This window comes from Drosophila persimilis, unplaced genomic scaffold (assembly GCF_003286085.1).
Source record: "Drosophila persimilis strain 14011-0111.01,24,50 unplaced genomic scaffold, DperRS2 tig00000863-arrow-arrow-pilon, whole genome shotgun sequence".
Classification (NCBI taxonomy): domain Eukaryota; kingdom Metazoa; phylum Arthropoda; class Insecta; order Diptera; family Drosophilidae; genus Drosophila; species Drosophila persimilis.
In genome coordinates this window covers 615,229-636,977 of record NW_020825364.1, presented here as the reverse complement: position 1 = coordinate 636,977, position 21,749 = coordinate 615,229, and the positions used below count along the sequence as shown (strand labels likewise).

The window sequence follows — 21,749 nt, the reverse complement described above, 5'->3', positions numbered from 1 at the left end:
CGGAGCCATTCGACTCCGGATTGATTGAAAAGTGTGTGTCTCTCTGTGCGATCGAGGCAATCAATTGGCTATTTTTTGGCAGGACTTTGGGCTCGGCTCTAGCTTGCTGCTTGATTTTTAGGAATTACACTAGTAGGACAACACTTTCAAGGGCTACCGATATACGTGGGCGGACAGAAGGAGATATTCCTTGAAATATTTTTGAGATATTTAAGAAACAATCCAAACGATTGCCCCAATAGAAAAGAGATCATAAGTCTAGAGAAAGGTAGGCAAAAGGAATACACCCTAAGCAACCCCCGACTCACGCGCTTCGTTCGCTCGCTCAAAGCTCTTGTTTTCAATAGAGAGATATTCGGTTTTTAAGTACAAAATATAACCCTTCGGTTGGATGATGGGACGCCGATGATAGTACGTCTATTTTCAGGTTACAATGAGAGAGAAATGTCTAGATTTTTTGAAGAATATCACAATCCTTAAGGAAGGAGATCCCTAGGGTATATATTAAGCTCTGATTTGGTTAAAGGAGTGATGCAAAGATGATCTTGGGTTTGGAGGTGGCAGTGTCGAGATTGATGTTTCCATTAGGTGTGGGTGAGTTGTAGCCCCGTATCACAGCGGAGGCATAGGATTTTAGACTAATCTCAACGGGAAGATGGGCTCCCCATCTATTGAGATCTCATACTTTCATTAAAATGGCAAAGTGTAGGTGAAAAACACTTTCTTTCCACTCTCTGATGTACAATTTCAAATCAAAGTGTAAGTAGGAGCCATTTCTCTGGATGTTGTGATGTGTTTTTGACGTTCAAGAGAACCTTTCCGAAGAGAAAAAGGAGCCCCATAGCATGCCACAATCTACAAGTCAAAGCATTCGACTCGTTCATTCATTCAGAACGAGTAAACCGCACTAAACCTTCTGTCAAATCGAATCGTTCCCTCGAAATTCCCACAACTTGAAGCAGTTCCAATTTTTCGCACAAGTTTTCCCGTTTCTAAAAGTCGAAGGAGAGCTCGTTTACACATTTCTGAATCAGTTTACCAAATTGTTTGTTCTACAAAATGCCAATAACCAAAAAGGGGGGCATTATGCCCGTCGACAAGATCCTCAGCCTGCGACGCAACCCGCAGCAGCTCCAGAGGGAAATGGAGGACAGGCCCAGCTTCCTGCCGCGTCAACTGCGTGCAGACTCGCCCAAGGGCCAGAGCCAGGAGAAGTCCTACCGCAAGAACACCACCGGCGGAGACGATACCGATGCGGACCTGGACACGCTGCCGCCGCCGCGCCGCTCGCCCGTGTCGCGCCAGAACCTGCAGCGCTACCGGAGGACGCCCGAGTACTACATGGGTATGCTGAAGATGATGAGCATCGTGGTGACGGTGTGCCTGCTGTTCGCCATCATTCCCTTCTACAGGAAGTGCCAGGTGGGGCTCAATCACACGGTGATTCTGCTGTGGAACGAGGGCCCCACCTGGGAGCGGCCCGGGCACATGGAGTGCGGCTGCGTGCTGACCAGGAACCGGAACTACAACGGGGAGCCCTTCGCGGCGATTGTCTTCAACGCCGATCAGCCGTACTCGCAGCAGGGCCTGGAGACGGTCGAGCACACTCCCGACCACCTGGTGGTGTTCTCTGCCAGCGCTCCCCTGAGCCTCGCCCAGAATCCCATGCCCACCCTGAGGCCGCCCTTCAACCTGACCATGAGCTACCGCCTGGACTCGGATCTGGTGTGGTCCGAGTACTACTTCACCCGCCTTCGGCAGCCGGAACGTATCAATGTCTTCGATGAGCCGATCGATAACTTCTCCGACGAAATTTCCTCCCCGATAATCGTCGATATTCACGAGCAGCTCCAGAGAAAGGATCGGCTGGCGGTGTACATGATGTACGACGTGAATGAGCACACGATGGCGCAGAGCTACTATCTGATGGAGGTGAGAAAGTACGCGGAGCTGGAGGCACACGAGAGCTGTCTGGGCTATCACGAGTGAGTCCTTGAGTGGGTCCTCCCTTCCATCCATGGCCGATACCCTTTCTCATACCCTTTACAGCTGCACTGGCTATCACTTTATGCTGATCTTTGAGCCCAGCTCCTGCCCGGACTATGTGCACCCGCACTTCTATCAGGCACTCGATAAATACGTGGTCCCGGTCCTGATTGGCGGCGGAAATCTGACGAATCTCGTGCCGCCCAGGTCCTACATTAGCAGCCGGGACTTTGCATCGCCCAAACATCTGGTGGCGCACCTGAAGGCGCTGATGGCCCAGCCGGAGCTCTACCGTCGCTTCTTCTGGTGGCATTCCAAGTACGAGCTGCGCTTCAACTTTGAGCCCTACTGCTCGCTGTGCCAGCTGCTCAAGCACCGGCATCGGCCCCAGTCGCAGTCGCAGTTGCAGTCGCAGACGTTGAATCCCCAGGAGGTGCCACAGGAGGAGCCCCAGTCCGTCCAGACGACAGCAGCAGTCCCCGCTCCCGTGGCCAATCCCGCTGCCATTTCCTTTGTCAATTGGTGGCAGCACTACCACTGCCCCAATCGTACGACCAGCTTTTAGGAGAGCCGTCGGCCCGGATCCCCACAGAAACCGCAAACACAAATATAATTACCAACGATCGCAAATTGGCCGCGTCGTTCGCTTCAGTTCTGTTTCGAGTTAAGTTCTCTCTTTTCTTTTCTTTTCTTTTTCTTTTCTTTTTTGGCGGTTTAATTCCGCGGAATTTCGGCGGCACTTCATTGACCTCGCCGACAGCTCTACCAAGGGGGATGGGGAGGGGAAGGGAGGGAGGTGGAGGCTTAATAAGTTCTACTCTTCTTGGGGAGCTTGGGATATTTTGACTACGGTGTGCAAGAGGATCGTTAAAGCAAAAGTTTAGACCTAGAGAAGGCCACCACCAACCGATGCGATGGGAGCTGCTGCATGTCGCGTGATTCTTGGGGAATCGGTGTTAGGTTGCTGTCTTTATGGGTGAAGAATATGTGGAGATCTTGGTCAGGAGAGCTTCAACATAGATATCACAAGTGATTTAAAGATATTCCTTTGTTTATTCCACGATCCCAAGGATCCGAGCAGAATCCCACACTAAAGAGATCCTTCAGGGATCTCTTCCCCAAAGGGAGGAGAGAGCATCGCATGGGTCGCATTTCCGAGACCCCATGAATATCGCATAATTCCCTTTCAAAATGTTTGGTTATTTTCGCAACTGGTTCGAATCGAAGGACGGGAAGGAGTATCGGGTGTGGGGGGGCAGGATGCCTGGGATGCCAACTCGTGCCAGTCGGGCTGTTGAAAACAGTCCTAAATGCCGCCATTTGGACTGGAGTTGGAGCAGGAGAGAATACTCTTAAAGTTGGACGATTCGGCTTTGACAGGCTTGTGTCCGAGGGCCTGGGAAAAAGCAGCGCCACAAAGAAAAGCGAGAAATGCCAATGGGTTTCAGGGCATGGGCATGGGCATAGGCATAGGCATAGGCATAGGCATAGGCATAGGCATAGGCACAGGCATAGATAAAGCAAATAGAGCGACGAACTGAACTCACTTGTTTCCCTGGGATCCACTGCGTCGACGACGAGTGGGCGACGACAAGACCAGAACAGCCATCGAGCCCCCAGATGAGGCAAGGTGGGGTGAGGCAAGGTGAGGTGAGATGAGATGAGGAGGTGCCAAGAGAACGAACGACAGAGGCAGAGCCAGAGCCATAGCCAGAGCCATAGCCAGACAATGCACACGAAAAGCAAACAGAATTGTCATGGGAAATATTTCAGAGCGAGATGCCCCCCCGAGAAGAGACTGACGCTGAACTGAAGTGCCTGCCCAGCCTGCGATGCCCGTGCCTCTGGCCCATGCCCGTGCCCGTGCCCATGCCCTTGCCCTTGCCGTTGGCCCATTCGAAACGCTGCCTTTCAAAACGGTATCACATATACAAAAAACACTTCCAGTGCTCTCCCAGTGCCAGTGCCAGTGCCACACACAACAATATTTATAAGTTAAATGCTTCACTAAACAATAAGCCAGAGCACCAGATGCGAGTGAGAGACTTTGGGGCAGAGACAGCGACATGCCTCAGAGTTGAGGACAGGGCGGGGCAGGGAGGGCCCGGGCCCGGGCCAGGGCCAGGGCCAGGGCGAGGCGATAATGAAACCCAGGCGACGATGTCAGGGTCCAGCCTTTGGGCTTCTTTTGTGGGTTGACAGGTTGTAACCCCTCCACCCCCTCCATCCACTCCACTCCACACCACACCACTCCACTCCCCTCCTCCGCGATCCATCCTTTTCTTGTTTCTTGGTTTCTGGGAAGTTCTCATCGCGGCATCTGGAGCTCTGTCGCTCTGTCTCTCCATCCGTCCGTCTGTCCGTCCGTCTGTTTGCTTAGTCTGTTATCAACTATTACAATATATTTTTGTTTAATTGACAAACAGGTTTATCATTAACATTTTTCTCACTGTTCTCTCGATCTGCTCTCTCCTCGAATGCGTTGGCGGCAAGATCTTCGTTGCTTTTTTTTTTTTTTTTTGGTTTTGTTGTGTTCTTTTTTTTGGGAGGTTGCACCTGAAATGGGAATTGGTTTCGGCGCTCACGGGCGGCGCTTCATTTGACGCTCCAACTGTTTTTTTTCCCACACTGATTTCGGGCGGCGGCGGCGGCGGGACACCGTGAAGCAGAAGAGTAAACTTCCAGGGGGGAGGGGGGAGGGAGGCATGAAATGCTGGCATCCCAAAGATGGGGGAATTCCAGTTGGAAATTGGCAAGTATTTCGAATAGGGGGAAAATACAAAGAAATATGCTGGAAATTACTGGGAATATTGCAAGGATATTCTTTGAGTTTTTGTGATTTTCCCAAATTTGGAACTACTTTTTCCATCATTTTCTACCACTGTAAATCCTCGTATCGTTTGAGCTTGATTGAATATCCCATTTTTAACAACTTAATCACGACAAAGTGTCGCCAAAAGATACACAAAATTAAAGGGAATAAAAGACAAGAAAAGCCCTACGGTTCGGCTCCCCACTTGTGATATCTAAATACACTTTAAAGGCCCTGCCGTGCCCCTGCTGCCCTGCCCCTGCTGCCCTGCGCTGCCGCCTCGTAAACCGCTAAGTGCTGGCCAAAAGCTTTCTGAGGGATTAAAGAGCCACACAGCAGCTTCTGCTTCTGCTTCTACTTCTGCCACACAGCTTCTCGTGCCTCTGTTTGCTTTTCCCGCTGCCGTGAAAATGCATTGCTCTGTGCTGCTGCTGCCGCTGCTGCTGCTGTGGGGCCCCCGTTTTCTCACCTGAGAGGCAGACGGCTGTCGATGCTCGTTTTAATTTGTTTGTTTGTTCCACAGGCAGCTAGCTGGCTCCCAGGGCAAAATGTTTGGAAATAGACGCCCCAAACGATGGGCCAACCAATGCATTGGGGCGACTCCCAGCACCCAGCACCCAGCACCCAGCTCCCACTTTGTGTGTGTGTGTGTGTGTGTGTGTTTTTGTGGTGTTAACAACTCGACACTTCATTAATTGAAGTTGAAAAAGTGCAGACTATAAAAAGACTATTAAGAGCCACAGAGAGAGAGAGAGAGAGAGAGAGCGATAGAGATGCGATCCACAGGGAGGGACAGGGACAGGGACCCCTCGAGAGTATCAAAGTGAACTTTCGAGTGGATCAGCAGCCGCGGTCTCGGAATGCATTTTGAAAAGAAGAACTTCCAGGGTCTGAGTATTAGATGCAAATTTGATGGCTATTTGGGAAAAAAGTTCAATGGTTTCTCGGGCAATCTGAGGGATCTATCTCCGGAACGATCTGCTAGACTCTTCCATCGATCCAAGGCGGTTTTTTTCCGATCCGAATGAGTGCTCTATCGATCTGTGGGAGTGCTCTGTGCTTTTGTTTATCCCCGCCCCAGCCACAGCCACAGCCCCACACCGAGCACTCTCCCCCCTACGGCGGGTACTTGGATCTAGGGTAATATCCGAAACAGAACCAGCTTAATGGCGAGCATATCATAATTAAGAAATTTGGCAAGACGGCGAAATATTACCAAATATTTAAGTGGAAACCCGGAGGCGGAACGAGTGGAAAGAGCCTGCTCTTTGGAAATCAATGAAGAAAGAAACGACGCTTCGTTGGGGCTGGGGCTGGGGCTGCGGCTGTGGCTGGGGCTGTTTCTGTTGCTGTTCCGGTGATCGTCACACAAATTTCATTGGCAGGCGGCAGACCATAAAAATAAATCTATATGCAAATGCGACATGCCACAGAGAGACGGGAGACAAGAGCCAAGACACTGGAGCTGCAGCTGGAGCTGGAGCTGGAGCTGGAGAATCATTGGAGAGCCCAAAAATAGGACTAGGACTAGGACTTCTATACTCTGACAATCCCTGGCGCAGAGGCGTCTCGTCTGTCCCCTGCCGGATCTGCCGCAGAGCCGTCTCCCGGCCGTCCCCTGCTGGTGGATCCACCACGAGGCGTCTCTCGTCTGGGGACAGACAGACATCTTGCACGTTGCCTCCTCGTTGAATCTTACAAAAGTTGTGACAAGTTGCACAGGAATTACTATTTTTCGCAGAAGATGTTCTGTTTTCGCGACTCTGTTCCCAGTTCGAGATGAGCCAGGATTGATAAGAGCCCAGCCCAGAGCAGGGGCCCAGTGCCACCAGCCCGTGCCTACTCTGCCGCACTCTGTGTGTGTGTGTGTGTGTGTGTGCGCCTCCAGAGCAGAGAGCGAGATGCAAGTCCATAGATACGCCATGCGATTTATGTGGAACCTCTACGCGCGAACAGAAGCCCATCTCCATCCATGAGCCCGTCCGCAGGAGTCTCGTTGAGGTGCCAGCAATTTAGTGGCGATTACAACCGAGGGAATGGCATTTTAAGTGCCCCATTGTCAAGGCGCTTTGCGATCTGTGCTGGCGCGATAAGGCGCCGCCGTTGGCTCCCGTGTGGGCGTCGCAATCCCCCAAAAAAAACAGAAAAAACAGCCAAAATGAGCACTTGAATTCCTTGTATTTCCCAAATCTTAGACTCAAGGAAGAAACAGATTGCAGCTCGATTCTCAATCGCTGCTTCGCTGGCAGACTGATCCTGGCTCTCCAGGGGGCTGATCCTAGCCAGATCCTGGGGGTCTTCCTAGGCCGACAGTTGGTTCAGGTAATCCCCCAGTTTCGCTGGTGTTTCCCACATCGGAGGACTCACTGCAGCTATCGTGCTTGCAGTCCACGGGGCAGTGATAGGGCCTGCAGTCCTCATCCTTCACAAGGAGGCCACTGGCGATTGGACTGCCGGTGGGCTGCTCGTCCTCTAGGCGACGCCTTGCTGCTTCCCCGTCCGCTGATCGATGTGGCACACACCGTTGCAGCTTGTGCCCCAGATTCGGATCAGGGCAGGTGTTTCCCACATCGGAGGACTGTCGTGTTGTCGTGCTTGCAGAACGCGGGCAGTGATGGGGGCTGCTGTCTTCATCCTTCACAAGGAGGCCACTGGCGGTTGGACTGCCGGTGGGTTGCTCGTCCTCCAGGCGATGCCGTGCTGCTTCCCCGTCCGCTGATCGATGTGGCACACACCGTTGCAGCTTCTGCCCCAGATTCGGATCGGGGCTGGTGTTCCCCACATCGGAGGGCTGTCGTATTGTCGTGCTTGCAGAACGCGGGGCAGTGATGGGGGCTGCTGTCCTCATCCTTCACAAGGAGGCCACTGGCGGTTGGAGTGCCGGTGGGTTGCTCGTCCTCCAGGCGATGCCGTGCTGCTTCCCCGTCCGATGATCGCTTCTGCCCCAGATTCGGATCAGGGCTGGTGTTTTCCACATCGGAGGACTCACTGCAGCTGTCGTGCTTGCAGTCCACGGGGCAGTGATGGGGGCTGCTGTCCTCATCCTTCACAAGGAGGCCACTGGCGGTTGGAGTGCCGGTGGGTTGCTCGTCCTCCAGGCGATGCCGTGCTGCTTCCCCGTCCGCTGATCGCTTCTTCACCAGATTCGGATCAGGGCAGGTGTTTCCCCATCGGAGGGCTCTGTCGTTGTCGTGCTTGCAGTCCACGGGGCAGTGATGGGGGCTGCTGTCCTATCCTTCACAAGGAGGCCACTGGCGGTTGGAGTGCCGGTGGGTTGCTTGTCCTCCAGGCGATGCCGTGCTGCTTCCCCGTCCGCTGATCGATGTGGCACACACCGTTGCAGCTTGTGCCCCAGATTCGGATCAGGGCAGGTGTTTCCCACATCGGAGGACTGTCGTGTTGTCGTGCTTGCAGAACGCGGGCAGTGATGGGGGCTGCTGTCTTCATCCTTCACAAGGAGGCCACTGGCGGTTGGACTGCCGGTGGGTTGCTCGTCCTCCAGGCGATGCCGTGCTGCTTCCCCGTCCGCTGATCGATGTGGCACACACCGTTGCAGCTTCTGCCCCAGATTCGGATCGGGGCTGGTGTTCCCCACATCGGAGGGCTGTCGTATTGTCGTGCTTGCAGAACGCGGGGCAGTGATGGGGGCTGCTGTCCTCATCCTTCACAAGGAGGCCACTGGCGGTTGGACTGCCGGTGGGTTGCTTGTCCTCCAGGCGATGCCGTGCTGCTTCCCCGTCCGCTGATCGATGTGGCACACACTGCTGCAGCTTCTGCCCCAGATTCGGATCGGGGCTGGTGTTCCCCACATCGGAGGACTCACTGCAGCTGTCGTCCTTGCAGTCCACGGGGCAGTGATGGGGGCTGCTGTCCTCATTCTTCACAAGGAGGCCACTGGCGGTTGGACTGCCGGTGGGTTGCTCATCCTCTAGGCGACGCCTTGCTGCTTCCCCGTCCGCTGATCGATGTGGCACACACCGTTGCAGCTTCTGCCCCAGATTCGGATCAGGGCAGGTGTTTCCCACATCGGAGGACTCTGTCGTGTTGTCGTGCTTGCAGAACGCGGGCAGTGATGGGGGCTGCTGTCCTCATCCTTCACAAGGAGGCCACTGGCGGTTGGAGTGCCGGTGGGTTGCTCGTCCTCCAGACGACGTCGTGCTGCTTCCCCGTCCGATGATCGCTTCTGCCCCAGATTCGGATCAGGGCTGGTGTTTCCCCCATCGGAGGACTCACTGCAGCTGTCTTCCTTGCAGTCCACGGGGCAGTGATGGGGGCTGCTGTCCTCATCCTTCACAAGGAGGCCACTGGCGGTTGGACTGCCGGTGGGTTGCTTGTCCTCCAGGCGATGCCGTGCTGCTTCCCCGTCCGCCGATCGATGTGGCACACACTGCTGCAGCTTGTGCCCCAGATTCGGATCAGGGCTAGTACATTCTCGTACATGCGAGAACAGTAGCAGAACTGGAGACCCTACCATCTGTGTGGCAAAAATGAGGACGACATGCCCAAGAGCCCCGCACATATAATGCTGATCGCCGACAGCTATCAGTCGGCCTTGTATGGGCGGCCCTCGATGATGGGCCTGGCCTGGTGGCAGCACTGTTGTGAGTGGATGCCACGGATCAGCATTATCTGTACGCGACTCTTGGTAATGTCGAACACATTGCTGTCACACAGAAGGCAGGGCTTCCTTTGTTTTTTTTTTTTTTTTTCCTAATTAAACTTCACGAATTTTGCTACTGTTCTCGAAAAAAAGGTGTACTAGCCAGTCCGAGAGCCAAATAAATACTGAATGAAATGAATGCCCAATGCCACGACTATTGTCATGAAAGGCAAAGCCTGTGTCGATTCCTTGATTTCGAAATTCTGGAAACATAATTTCAATGAAAATTTTGAACGATTTGTACACATCTAGATTACTTTTATATTACTGCCATCACAAGGAGGCCACTGGCGGTTGGTTGCGGGCTGGTGTTTTCCACATCGGAGGACTCACTGCAGCTGTCGTGCTAGCAGTCCACGGGGCAGTGATGGGGGCTGCTGTCCTCATCCTTCACAAGGAGGCCACTGGCGGTTGGACTGCCGGTGGGTTGCTTGTCCTCCAGGCGATGCCGTGCTGCTTCCCCGTCCGCCGATCGATGTGGCACACACTGCTGCAGCTTGTGCCCCAGATTCGGATCAGGGCTAGTACATTCTCGTACATGCGAGAACAGTAGCAGAACTGGAGACCCTACCATCTGTGTGGCAAAAATGAGGACGACATGCCCAAGAGCCCCGCACATATAATGCTGATCGCCGACAGCTATCAGTCGGCCTTGTATGGGCGGCCCTCGATGATGGGCCTGGCCTGGTGGCAGCACTTCGTTGTGAGTGGATGCCACGGATCAGCATTATCTGTACGCGACTCTTGGTAATGTCGAACACATTGCTGTCACACAGAAGGCAGGGCTTCCTTTGTTTTTTTTTTTTTTTCTTAATTAAACTTCACGAATTTTGCTACTGTTCTCGAAAAAAAGGTGTACTAGCCAGTCCGAGAGCCAAATAAATACTGAATGAAATGAATGCCCAATGCCACGACTATTGTCATGAAAGGCAAAGCCTGTGTCGATTCCTTGATTTCGAAATTCTGGAAACATAATTTCAATGAAAATTTTGAACGATTTGTACACATCTAGATTACTTTTATATTTCTGCCAAAATCGACATCTATTGAAGCATTTTATAAGATCGAAACTTGGGTAAAACCCATCCGATTTTCGTCCGATTTAGAGTAAAGTGTGCCGCGACAAAAACGTCTTTTTAAGATATTCCAATCTATACGACCTTTCCCTCAACTTTCGTGGAATATTGGAAACAAAACCATCCATTATATGATTGCCAATGTTTTTTCTAGAATTCAGATCAATTCTAGACCACTTTCTAGACCACGAAAACGTGTTGGGAGTATATTCCATGAATTTCTTTGAATTTTCAAGAAAGCCCTGTACTTTCTATTAAATCTAATTTATATTTAAGAAACTCTTGGACAACTCTTGAACAACTTTTCCAGAGAAAATTTCACCAAAAACTTCCATTGGCCTCGCTCTTAGAACCACAAACTAGGTTGAAATCAATCTGTTAATCATAAGCTAATCAATTTGTGAGCAAACTGGAGACAATTCTCATACAAATGTCCGTGCTTAAGATAGGAAACGTTCCACTTAAGCTCTTCTTTCATTCCAACAGACATTTTCCATAATAGAACAATAAATGGTTGGGTTTTACTTTTGATATTTGACCCACTGGTTGGGGAGGTTGGACGTTATCTAGGATTACCACAGACCCAGAGACCCCACACAAGAATGCCGGAGGAATTCTGATGAGCAGAGAGGCCGGAGCTCTGGCTGCAGCTCGGGAGATGCACTGCAATTATGCTAAATAGATGCTTTGATGGCCATCGAAATAAATAAGAGAGCCCCAAACGAACACACGACTTAAATTGTTCAAATAAATTAAGTTGTAGCTTTCGAATGGAATGGAATACCAGAGGAGGCCTCGGAGAGCGACAGAGAGCGACACTTTGCGGTGTGGCATGGTGTGGCTTGGTGTGGCATGGTGTGGGGATTGGGGCAAGCAAACAAGGCCAGCGACGGTGTCCGGAGATCAAGAACATTCAGACGTTGCCGCCACTGCCGTGCCGTGCCGCGCCGCACCGCACCGAAACGCCTGTTGCATTGTCATTTGATAAATTATGATATTTGATCAATTGTTCCGCTGTGCTGTGGCAAGGGCCTCTGGCCTCTGGGGCAGATGAAGATGTCTATGCTGTCTGTCTCCTCTCCTTTTCTTCTCCTCTCCTTGCCACTCCTTGGACCCGCATCAAGTTTGCCGAGTGACCTTTTTTGTTGAATTTACATTGTAATGGCATCTGGCGGGGCCAAACACACACCCGTCCCCCGTGCCCGTCACCCAACCACCTGCAGCCCCATCCCCTCCCCCGCCTCCCATTCATCTGCATAATAGAATTTCTATGGGCGCGAGGGGGCGCGAGGGGGCCCACTGACTGGCTGCTGCCTCTTTATTGTGGCTAATAGGCCTCTTGGCGGCTTTTGTGGCCGTGCCGCCGTGTGTTTGCGTTTGGGTTTCGTGGTCTGGTCGCCATGGATGCAGCTCGCATCCGCACACATTTCTATGTGGATTAATGAATGGAAGAGAATGCACCTGAAGCTGGAGATGGGTGATGGAGATGGAGATGGCCCTCCAAGTGTTTACCGTCCAAAGAGGAGGGAGATGTGCCATCCCCATTGTCGGTGCAGTCCACAGAGGCCTCTAATTATGTGTAAAGGTGTTGTGGCTGCTGCCCCACCCCACCCCACCCCACCCCCCAGCCGCCCTCTGGTCATCCATCTTGTGGTTCTACAAGCTCTTAATTAGTGTTGTGTACAGGATTACTCCACTCCACTCCACTCCAATCCACTCCACTCCGTGAGGATATTCCAATCGATAATGTCTTTAGGGATTAACGCAGAACGGCAGAACGCAGAGTCTTGGAGAGGAATGTGAGGCTTCTCTTTGGGAGTCTTGGAGTTGCTTTAATGCCATATTTCCAGCCTAAGCTTCGGGTAGGAGCATAAGTAATGGCTTCTGTCTGAGAACTGGAAAAATCAGCCATCAAACCTCCTATCCGCTTCATTGACTTCCAGAAATTATGAAGGTCTTCTCCGTTGACCTGATGGCCTTTTGGCCCTTTCGGGCCCTCTGGACGGGACATTTGACACATTTTCCGACAGTTCAATTAAATGCAATATTTACAGCACCTGACACGGACCACAAATTGGACAAATTAGGTGACAACCCCGATGGACTGGACTGGACTGGACTGGACTGCACTGGACCCCAATGACCACCACAGATGGTCAAAAGGCCATCGAGCATAGACCATCGAGGGAGGGCTGATGGCGATGGCGATGGTGATGGTGATGGTGCTGCCTCTTTGGGTCAAGTGGCTGCCTGCAACAGATGCACGTCGTGTTTTACCCGCTCAAACACTCAATGGGAAAGTGAATGAAAATTAATTACACATCCAAGAGCCGGTCGCCGATGAACAGCGTTCGTTGGGCATTATACATATATTATGCATATATTTCCGTAATCTGTAGTCCGTATGTATTCCTCGAGCAGTGCGTACTCCTCTCCATCTTCTCCCTCCTCTCCAGCAATTAATCATCCGTAGCGACATATAATTTTTGTGAGATTTTTAATGACTGCGCCTGCTGACATCGCATCGGCCACGGCATCGGCATCGACTTCGCATCTCGGAGATCATAAAAACGAGCGAGACCCGGGCCCATCAAATAGATTTATTATTGAAAATATTTTGTCTGCCCCTTTGGGGGCCCTTCCCCTTTGGTATTTGTTGTGACAGAGCCAGAGCCGGAACCAGAACCAGAAACAGCCTCAGGATGAGGTTTGGTTTAGGCTTTGTGTCCTTTTTCCCCCCCTCTCTCCACCCCCCCGCCACGCGAAAACAAATGTGTTAAATTTATTTTTATTGGATTTTGTCTCTTCGTAAGAGGCGTTTCGATTGCGCTGCGACGAGGGGCCATAAAAGTGCAAATGGTCAGACATTCAGTGGAATGTTTTTTTTTGGCAGCAGCTGTCGCGTGTCCTGCGCCCTGCAGCGTCCTTGGGGTCTTTCAACTCCCTGGCGGGCTCTTTTGGCGGGGTGGGGTGGGGGGGGTAGTGGGTATTCCCCACAAAATCAATAAGCTATATCCTCGCATTCTGGGCCAAAAGCTACCTCCTCATTGCCCTCCTTCGCCCTGAGTTTCCCGACAAAAGCCAACCTGCCATCTCATGCACATCTTTCAGTCTCTGAATAGACGGAAGAGGAGACCCGTTAAAGCTCCTGAAGGGAAAGAGACTTCAAAGGGCAAACAGTTTCCCAGTGATCCTCGAAGTAGAGAGAAAGCAAGTCCCTTGCCCAGCATCTGCCAGGAGATCTCCTCTCCTCAGACTCGATGTAACAGACACACACACACTCCGAAAGGGCAACACGCTTGTAATTGCTTAATTAGATTGCCACTAAAATTATAATCTGGGAGAGGGGGGAACACGGATCCCCCGAAATCTGTAGCTCCGCGGATGGCAGATGGCAGATGGCGCGTAAATCAGATTTGCTGACAGGCCACGACTAATTTTAACCCCGAAGCACCGACGGAGGGGCGGAGAGGCGATCCTGCGGCACTTGAGGCCCAGGAGGCCCAGGAGGAGCCTGCATTTGTGCAGCTTGAATCCTTATCCCTTTCAGCCTTTCGTTCAAGTGGCAACGCGCGTGCGCATGCCGCATGCCGCACGACGCTTGCCGCGTGCTAATGTGGGGCCAGGATCCCGGGGATTAGAGCGGCAATCAGCGCAACGGATTCGTTCTACTTGCCGAGGCGATTCCTGTGTCCTGTGTCCTGTGTGTGCGTTAATTTATGCGTGTCCTGGCAGGGTTCAGCTGCACCTTCGAACCATTGTCGATCCCTGTGTCAAAGGACATATGTTAAAGACAGGGCGACACGCCGACACATGACTCTGTTGACACACAAGGAGCCGTGGCAGGAGCCGTGGCAGGAGCCGCCGGAGAAGCAGTGGCAGGACCAGTGGCAGGGGCAGGGGCAGGGGCAGGGGCCAGAGAGTCCTTAAGGCAACAAATCGAAATGGTATTTGTTGGTTTGCCAAGACGGCGACGGCTGTCGAGCGGCATCCTGCCGCGGCTACAACGGATTGAATTACGCGATGGCGACACATTTGTAAACAGGGAACATTGATTTACAGGGGAGTATCCTCATCCCCTCACCCTCATGGCAGGACTACCATCGGCGCTACCTATTTGCCAAGACATTAGGAAACAGCAACAGAAACAACAGCCAGCAAACAGGGAGAACAAACGGAAGAAAAAACAAAATACCGCGTGTTTGCTGTCAGTCGTGCAGAAGGGATCACAATCCTCTTGATCCTCGGATGCCTGATTGACAATTGACAAATTTCTTGTGGCATTCATCAATGGGACTGGTCGAAGGAGCGAAGAAACGGAGGAACGAAGCAGCGAAGCAGCGAAGGACCTCCTGTCACGATGATGAATCGAAGAATTCATGTTTTTACACGCAACTTGACATCGGACGGGGTCTAGCACACACTTTAGGCCTCGGGAGTGGCCCCTGAATATTGATGTTGCTGATGTTGTTCTGTGCCTCCAGCCCATTAGAAAGACATCTCTCAAGTATTCAAAGAAAGAGTGAGAAATGGTTGATTAATGCTCGGAAGCCGCTAGGCCAAATGGAGGGTTTAATGGAGAGAAATGTACGTATGAAAGAGTTTCAAATTAAATCGAGCGAAGGAGTCCAAAGAAGCTCTTTGGATGATCTCTTAGCATGGATTATATACTTTGTATCATATTGACAGCTATTTGACAGCTGAGAGGCTTGACTTCCTTCTTTTATTTGCGCTGGCAATGCTGTTTCCTGCCAAAAGGTTTTCCCCATACCCATACCATTCCTCTACCATATTATCAACATCATCAATGGGGCTACGATATTTTGAGGGGAAACACTGGAGGCTTAAGCTTTATTTTCTGTGCGTTGGCAATGCTGTTTATGCAAGTTTCCCGTCTGGAACCTTCTCTTTGCGTTGGCAATGCTCTTCGTACGAATTTTTAAGCACTGAAAGCTTGGGCCTTGCTTGCTCTGTGTTGGCAATGCCATTTATGTGTAATTCTAGTCCTGCATCCTTCTCCTCGCGTTGGCAATGCTCTTTGGCGCATGTTCAAACGGGAAAACCACTTTCCCAGCATATTTCCCACAACCGCAATGCATTTTCTTGGCCATCACATGGCAGAAACCAATTTGTTGGCAACACTGAAAGCTCAAGCCCAACGTTGGCAACGCTCTCCTTGCCAAAATTCCCCTCTGTCTGTTTCTGTGTGTGTGGTCACACTTTCGCCTTCAGTCCGCACTATTAAAATGTAAATTCTTTACCCGAAAAAAAGCCGAAACAAGCAATAAATTCATGTTAATAACAGTTGCAGTCGCAGGGCCCCCCAATGCGATGCGATGCGATGCGCTGCCTGATGCGTTGCCTGATGCCTGATGCCCAACGGCAAAGGGCCATAAATATCGGCCAAATGGGTTGACAGTTGGCTAAGGAGCCAGAGAGGAGGCAGAGGAGCAACGGAGGCGAAACCCTTGTAAAACTCCCGAAAATAGTACAGAAATTTGATACGAATCAAGTGCCACGTGTCGTGACCCCTTCTTTTAGTATCCTTCTGTGTGGTTTTTTTTGCACAAGTTGTATTTTTTTCGGGGGGAGGACAACTGTTCTACCGAAGAGTTAAGATCGAAGGAGAGCAAGAACGAGAACGAGCACCAGCGACAGATGCGCGTGTCTCTCTCGACAAAATTGTGTTACACTTTCGTTAAGCGAGCAAACTAATCGGCGAAGCGAGGAGCGACAGCCAGTCCAGACCAGCCCAGACCAGAAGGACGTTTTATCAGCGTCCGAACATCACGTTTCGGGGGTCACAACTTCTCTGTGCCAGCAGTGGCAGGGGCAGCAGGGGCAGCAGGGGCAGCAGGGGCAGCAGGGTCGTGGAGGCGGTGACGCATCTCGTTAAACCGCAACCGCCGCAAAGGCGAGGGGCAGGATCAGTTGCGATCCCCGTTTTAGGCTGATTTGTATCTCTCTTTCTTTCGGGCACTGCCAGGGCCAGGGCCAGGGCCAGGGCCAGAGCCAGGGCACACGGAGGACATCTGTGATGAGGTTTCCCGTTGTAGAGGGAGCGTGAAATGCAATTGCCATGGAGATGCGGATGGAGATGCGAATGGGGGATGGGGCCCTGCCCTCCTAGCGGTTGTGCCCGTTATGCGAATATTAATGGTCTACCTGTCCAAGAGCAGAAGTGTGCCTCTTGTGGCAGGAAAGCCTCCTCAGTATATCTGTAGATCTGTAGATTCCTCCAATTAAGATTCTGTGCGCAGCAGCAGATGTTGCCCCCGTGTTGCTTGATGTGGCAGGAGGAATGTATCTGCGTATCCTGGCCTTGTTCCTAGCTAAGCATCGATCCTTCGCACAGCTGTAGATATTCAAAGTTTTGTTGGGTTTCGTTTCGTGTAATACGATATGTGGCATGTGCCAAGGAAATGGACACGAGAGCCGCCAGAGTCCATTTGGACAGCCAACAGCCACCAGCCACCAGCCACCAGCCAACAGCCACTTGAAAACCAAAACCAGAAGTGACCCAATATCCACTTGAATTTCATTTCATTTCCCGAAAAATGTTAACACTGCGCACACCTTGAGCGGCACCACCAGAAGGAGCTGGAGTGGGGGCAGAAGTGTCCCCCCGCCCTGCCCTGCCCTGCCCTGCCCTGCCCCTTGGTGGAGTAGTGTCAAAGGTTGTGTTCGCTCGTGCGGCCTTTGACAGGAGAACAGAACAGGGAACCCACAGGAGGTTCGGCGAGTCAATTTGTCAGCGCGAGGCGTGCATTGAAATTGAAAATTTGTTGAGCAGCCTTCGATGGAAATGCGATATATATTCCGCAACAGCAGCGGCAGCAGGAGGAGTGGAGGGAGGAGCAGCTGCTGCTTAAAAGTAACTGCAAATGTATCCAGCAGATACCCCCGCGCCTGGATGGGTGGGAGGGCGAAGAGCTTTCGCTGTTTGCGGCGGAAAACGTAGATGAAATTGCAGTGCGATTCATTTCAATGGCTAAATTCCTCGGGGAATTTTATTTTCAAATAAAACGTGAAGGCATCCTACCTTAGTCAGTCCTCAGTCCTCCTCCACGGACTCGCAATCCTCTCCAGCGAAAGACGATTAGCGCCCCGCCAATCTGCAATCTGCAATCTGCAATCTGCAATCTTGTCACTCGGCTGGAGTTACATATGGGAGATACTCGCTGCCGTTACATAAACAAAGGGCGGGCAGCTCACGGCGGCGACTGAATTTGAGGCGCAGTTGCAGGGCCGTGCGATATCTGTGCAGGGGCCCCCAGCCCTCGCGACAGGTCGATGACAGCTCTGCGGGAATGTTCTCCTCCAGATGCTGCAATATCGCCAGTTTATCCTGCGAGAGTAGCTGTGGCACAAACACCTCCAGGACTCTCAAGAAGAGCAACTTCACGGTCGGCCGGCGCGTCAGTCTGTGGCCCATGTTCTGCGCGGCATACAAGATGCCAGCGCGGTGCAGGGCGACCACTCCTCGGCGACTCCTCAGTCGATCAGTGTTGAGGGTCTTCGCCAGGCGTTTGCAGAGTTTGAGCAGATCCGCGAACTCGGGGGCTCTGGCGGCACGCACTCCGCTCCCCCCACTCGCCCTCAACACCCTTTCGAAGACCAGCACGCCCGTGTGCATCAGTGTCATGCCATAGTTGGTGGCATTTAGGTACAGGCACTTCTCCATGGCGGCGTGCATCAAGTCCCCGAAGGCGTCGAAGTACTGAAAAGCGGAAGAGGAGATCGATAGTGGAATAGTCGGAGAAGGAGTGATCGATAGCCACCTTGTCGTAGTGCTGCAGAATGAAGCGGAACCTCATGATGGGCACTGCATTAAAGGACATTATTTTGCAGTATCCCGTCAAGGCCTGCCGCTTCTTCTGGAGCTCGAAGACCTCCTCCGGGTGCAGTTGATCGGGCGCTGCACCGAACAGATGCATCATCAGGTGTTCTTCGAGCAGTTCAAACTCCCGGATCGTTGGCACATAGACATAGGGTGCGTCCCTGGACTGCTGTTGCTGGTTACGGCCGAACAGCAGAAACAGATCACAGATGGTGGTCAGGGCCTGCACCGAGAACGAGCCATTAGCAGGGATATTCTCCATATTCGGCAACATTTACTCACGTATGGGAAGGAACTGTGTGGCATCAACTTGATCATTTTGAATGCCGCACGAATGACCGCCGTGAGACTCGACTTGAGATCCTCGTTGGCGGCAGCATCTTTCTGCTTATCAGCTAGCCGCCAAATGAGGCCATAGTAGCACATCTCCAAGTACAAGGGGATGGTGCCGCGCGGCAGTGCGTTGCCGTTGTCGTTGTCGTTGTCGTTGTCCTCTGTCGGGAGACTCTGTTCCAGGTTCTGCAGAACGGGGCCCAGCAGTTCATTCTTCGTGAGGTCAAAGTGCCGCCAGAACGCGGCCACCAGTTGCAGGGTCTCCATCAGACGACTGGTGGCCCTGGCACTCGCAGCCGCATACCAGCTGCTGAGCTCCACCTGATAGTTGTTCACGGCCGTGGCCAGGATCGCCCGAATATCCGGCCAGTTCGAGGGCACGCAGACCTTCTTCAGAGTCTCGGCGGCCACGCGCATCACCGCCACGTCCTGCTGGGGGAAAAGTATCCTCTGCAGCCATGTGATCAGCAGCGGCAAGTGCTCGGTGTGCTCCTCTGCCTCGTGATCGAAGTACTGCGGCAGTTCCAGCAGATTCGAGAGACTTGCCAAGTTTCCTTCGTACTTTCGCAGGAGCCTGTCCATCACGGGCGCCAGGACTTGTGTGGCCGTCTGCTTGGCCCCTGCGATGGGCTCCTGCCTAACCAGATCTTTGGTATAGCGTCCGGGGGGTATCGCGCCGGTTATCGATTGTCTCACGGCACGCGTCAGTAGGTCAATGATGATGCCGTCTTCGTTCTGCTGCTCCTCCCCCGTCAGCAGCATCTCCACCATGGGGGCCCAGGCCAGGACCACGTTGCTCCTTTCGATCAGGGCATCCACCAGGTAGGCGCAATGCTCATACTCCGGAAACCTCTCGGCGAACGCCACCACGCGACGTATCCGAGAGATCTCGTCCTCCTCCTTGCTGAGATGCCGCTGCGTGAAGATCGCGGCGGCTGCCTGGGCCACGCATCGATTCTGATTCAACATCAAGCCCTCGATCGTGGCCATCTCCTCCTCGCTCCACAGATCGGGCGAGTCGCGTAGCAGGGGCGCGAGCAGGCGTAGGGCCAGCTCGCTCACCACCCACTCCTTGTCCGCGGTCGCGACGAGCAGCAAACACTGCTTGTACTTCGCCACCAGCGACAGGCAGGAGAGCCTCACACGGAAATCCTCGGTGCCGTACACCCGCGATATGCCCAGCACACAGCACTCGCGCACCTTCGACGACGTGTCGGCCAGGGCCTCGAACAGCCAGTGCATGTGCGGGGATGCCAGCTGGCAGGCCACCGCCGGATACGTAGCCAGCCACAGGGCGAGCTCCGTGCAGCACAGGCAGCGTATGGAGTCCGCGATGTCCAGGCGACGACCCACGAACAGTTGGCTCAACATTTCATTCCAGATAGTCGCCAGATCCGTGGCCCTCACCGCGTCCGCAGCCAGCATGCCAGTCATCACTTTGAGACCTAGAAGTGGAGCATCCATCTATTCCATTCTTTGTCGTATGGTATTTTCAGTCACCCACCAACCAGTGTGCCCGCGTAGCGAAAGGAACGCACCTCCGACTCGGAAAGCACTAGAACAAACGCTGAGAACTCTTTCAGAACATGACCAGCATGGCCTTTGGCATCGAGAGCCTTCACCAGACACCGCACGAAGGAGGACAGCCTGGCGGTGGTGCAGCCGTTCCTCCAATACAAGGAGTAACTTCGGCTGGTCTGAAAAGAGAAGCGTTCTTAGGGGGTGTCCTTGCCATTGGGTATTCCGATACTTACGCATCTAAGCCCCTGCCTGGCCGTCAGCAGTATGTCCCCGTACTGGAAGGGGGCCTTGGTCTCGGGGGGTATCTGGTACAGGTTGCCACTGGCGTCCACCACGAGCTGCATCAGGCGCACCAGCGCGGACGAGGGGCACTTGTCGTACAGTTCCAGCCATTCGGCAGCAGTCGCCTGGACAATGGAAAGCACAGACATTTTTCAATGGTGAAATTAGAGAAGTCACAGTGTTTTTACCTCTTGATTGTTTCGTTTTTGCATCACACGAAACAACAACCCTTTGCCTCTCCAAGGAGCTCCTCCCTCGTCCTGCTCCCCCTCGTGATCCTCCTCTTGCGGCTCATCTAAGAAGCTGCAACACACACGTCAAATAAGATGGAATTTGAAAACAATCCGAAAAACATACATGATCTCATCGTCTACGTCGGCGTCTGTGGCGTCTTCAGTGGATTCCAGATATTCAATAGCATCCAGATCTTCCGCACTCATTTCTGTGATAAATGCAATTAAAAGTGTTCAAAATCAACGCATAAATAAAACTCGCACTAAAAAAGCAAAGAACGTCAAAAGCTGCAACAAATCTGAACGCAGCGTTGCCAGATAGTAAAGAAAAAGCGTTGCCACAGAAGCACAGAGCCACGGAACTGGTGGAACGGAAAGTGGGAACCAGTGCAGTGCCAGAGGGGGGCTTCTTAAAGTAAACTTAAGTATTTCGAGTATTTCACAGTATTTTAATGGCTTTTCAGCAGATATAAGGCGCCAACGAGGAGACTACTGGTTTGTTTCATTCGTTGGGGTGGCAAAAAGCAGGCAACTCATGAACAAATTTAAGAAACAATACTGTCCTCCGAAGTACAGTGGCATTTAAATGATAGATAATCAATAATCAGTAGATTAAAAGTCAAATGGAAGCCAAATAATTGTATCTCTGATGCACAGCCCTCTAAGAAACCCATCTGAGATTATTGGTCTGATTTTGAACTGTTGAAATGTAAGAATTAATGGCCCTGTTTCCAAGCTGTTTCCAAAAATAGAAACCATCATATTTGGTGTCAAAGTTGTCCAGTAAACTCCAAAAAACACTCGAAACTGAGAGATCCCGGGAGGCCCTCGCTCTCTCTCTCTCAAAAAAAGAGAGAAAAACCGCAAACTTGTTACATTTCTAGTCTGGTTGTGGATTTCCCACCGCAGAGAAAACCCAACAGCAAAGGCAAAGGCAAAGGCAAACAGTCATTCCGACAGTGATTCCCACAGGTCGTCGTAGCCGATCTCATGATCGGAGGAGGGC

At 52.3% G+C, this 21,749-nt stretch overlaps 2 protein-coding genes across 2 annotated transcripts; one reads left to right on the top strand and one right to left on the bottom strand.

The window, feature by feature from the left end:
- Window positions 1-921: 921 nt before the first annotated feature.
- LOC6599546 (alpha-(1,3)-fucosyltransferase C) lies at window positions 922-2,654 on the top strand. Its single transcript, XM_026993621.1, has 2 exons — window positions 922-1,985; window positions 2,050-2,654. The coding sequence occupies exons 1-2, from the start codon at window positions 1,060-1,062 to the stop codon at window positions 2,549-2,551; spliced, it is 1,428 nt and encodes a 475-aa protein (XP_026849422.1). The 5' UTR covers window positions 922-1,059; the 3' UTR covers window positions 2,552-2,654.
- Window positions 2,655-9,804: 7,150 nt separating this feature from the next.
- Window positions 9,805-20,950, bottom strand: LOC6599526 (cohesin subunit SA-2). Its single transcript, XM_026993604.1, has 8 exons — window positions 20,868-20,950; window positions 20,699-20,813; window positions 20,462-20,635; window positions 20,212-20,404; window positions 18,657-20,152; window positions 18,316-18,597; window positions 17,750-18,254; window positions 9,805-9,989 (listed from the first exon to the last, which is right to left on the bottom strand). The coding sequence occupies exons 1-8, from the start codon at window positions 20,948-20,950 to the stop codon at window positions 9,805-9,807; spliced, it is 3,033 nt and encodes a 1,010-aa protein (XP_026849405.1).
- Between the last annotated feature and the right edge of the window lie 799 nt (window positions 20,951-21,749).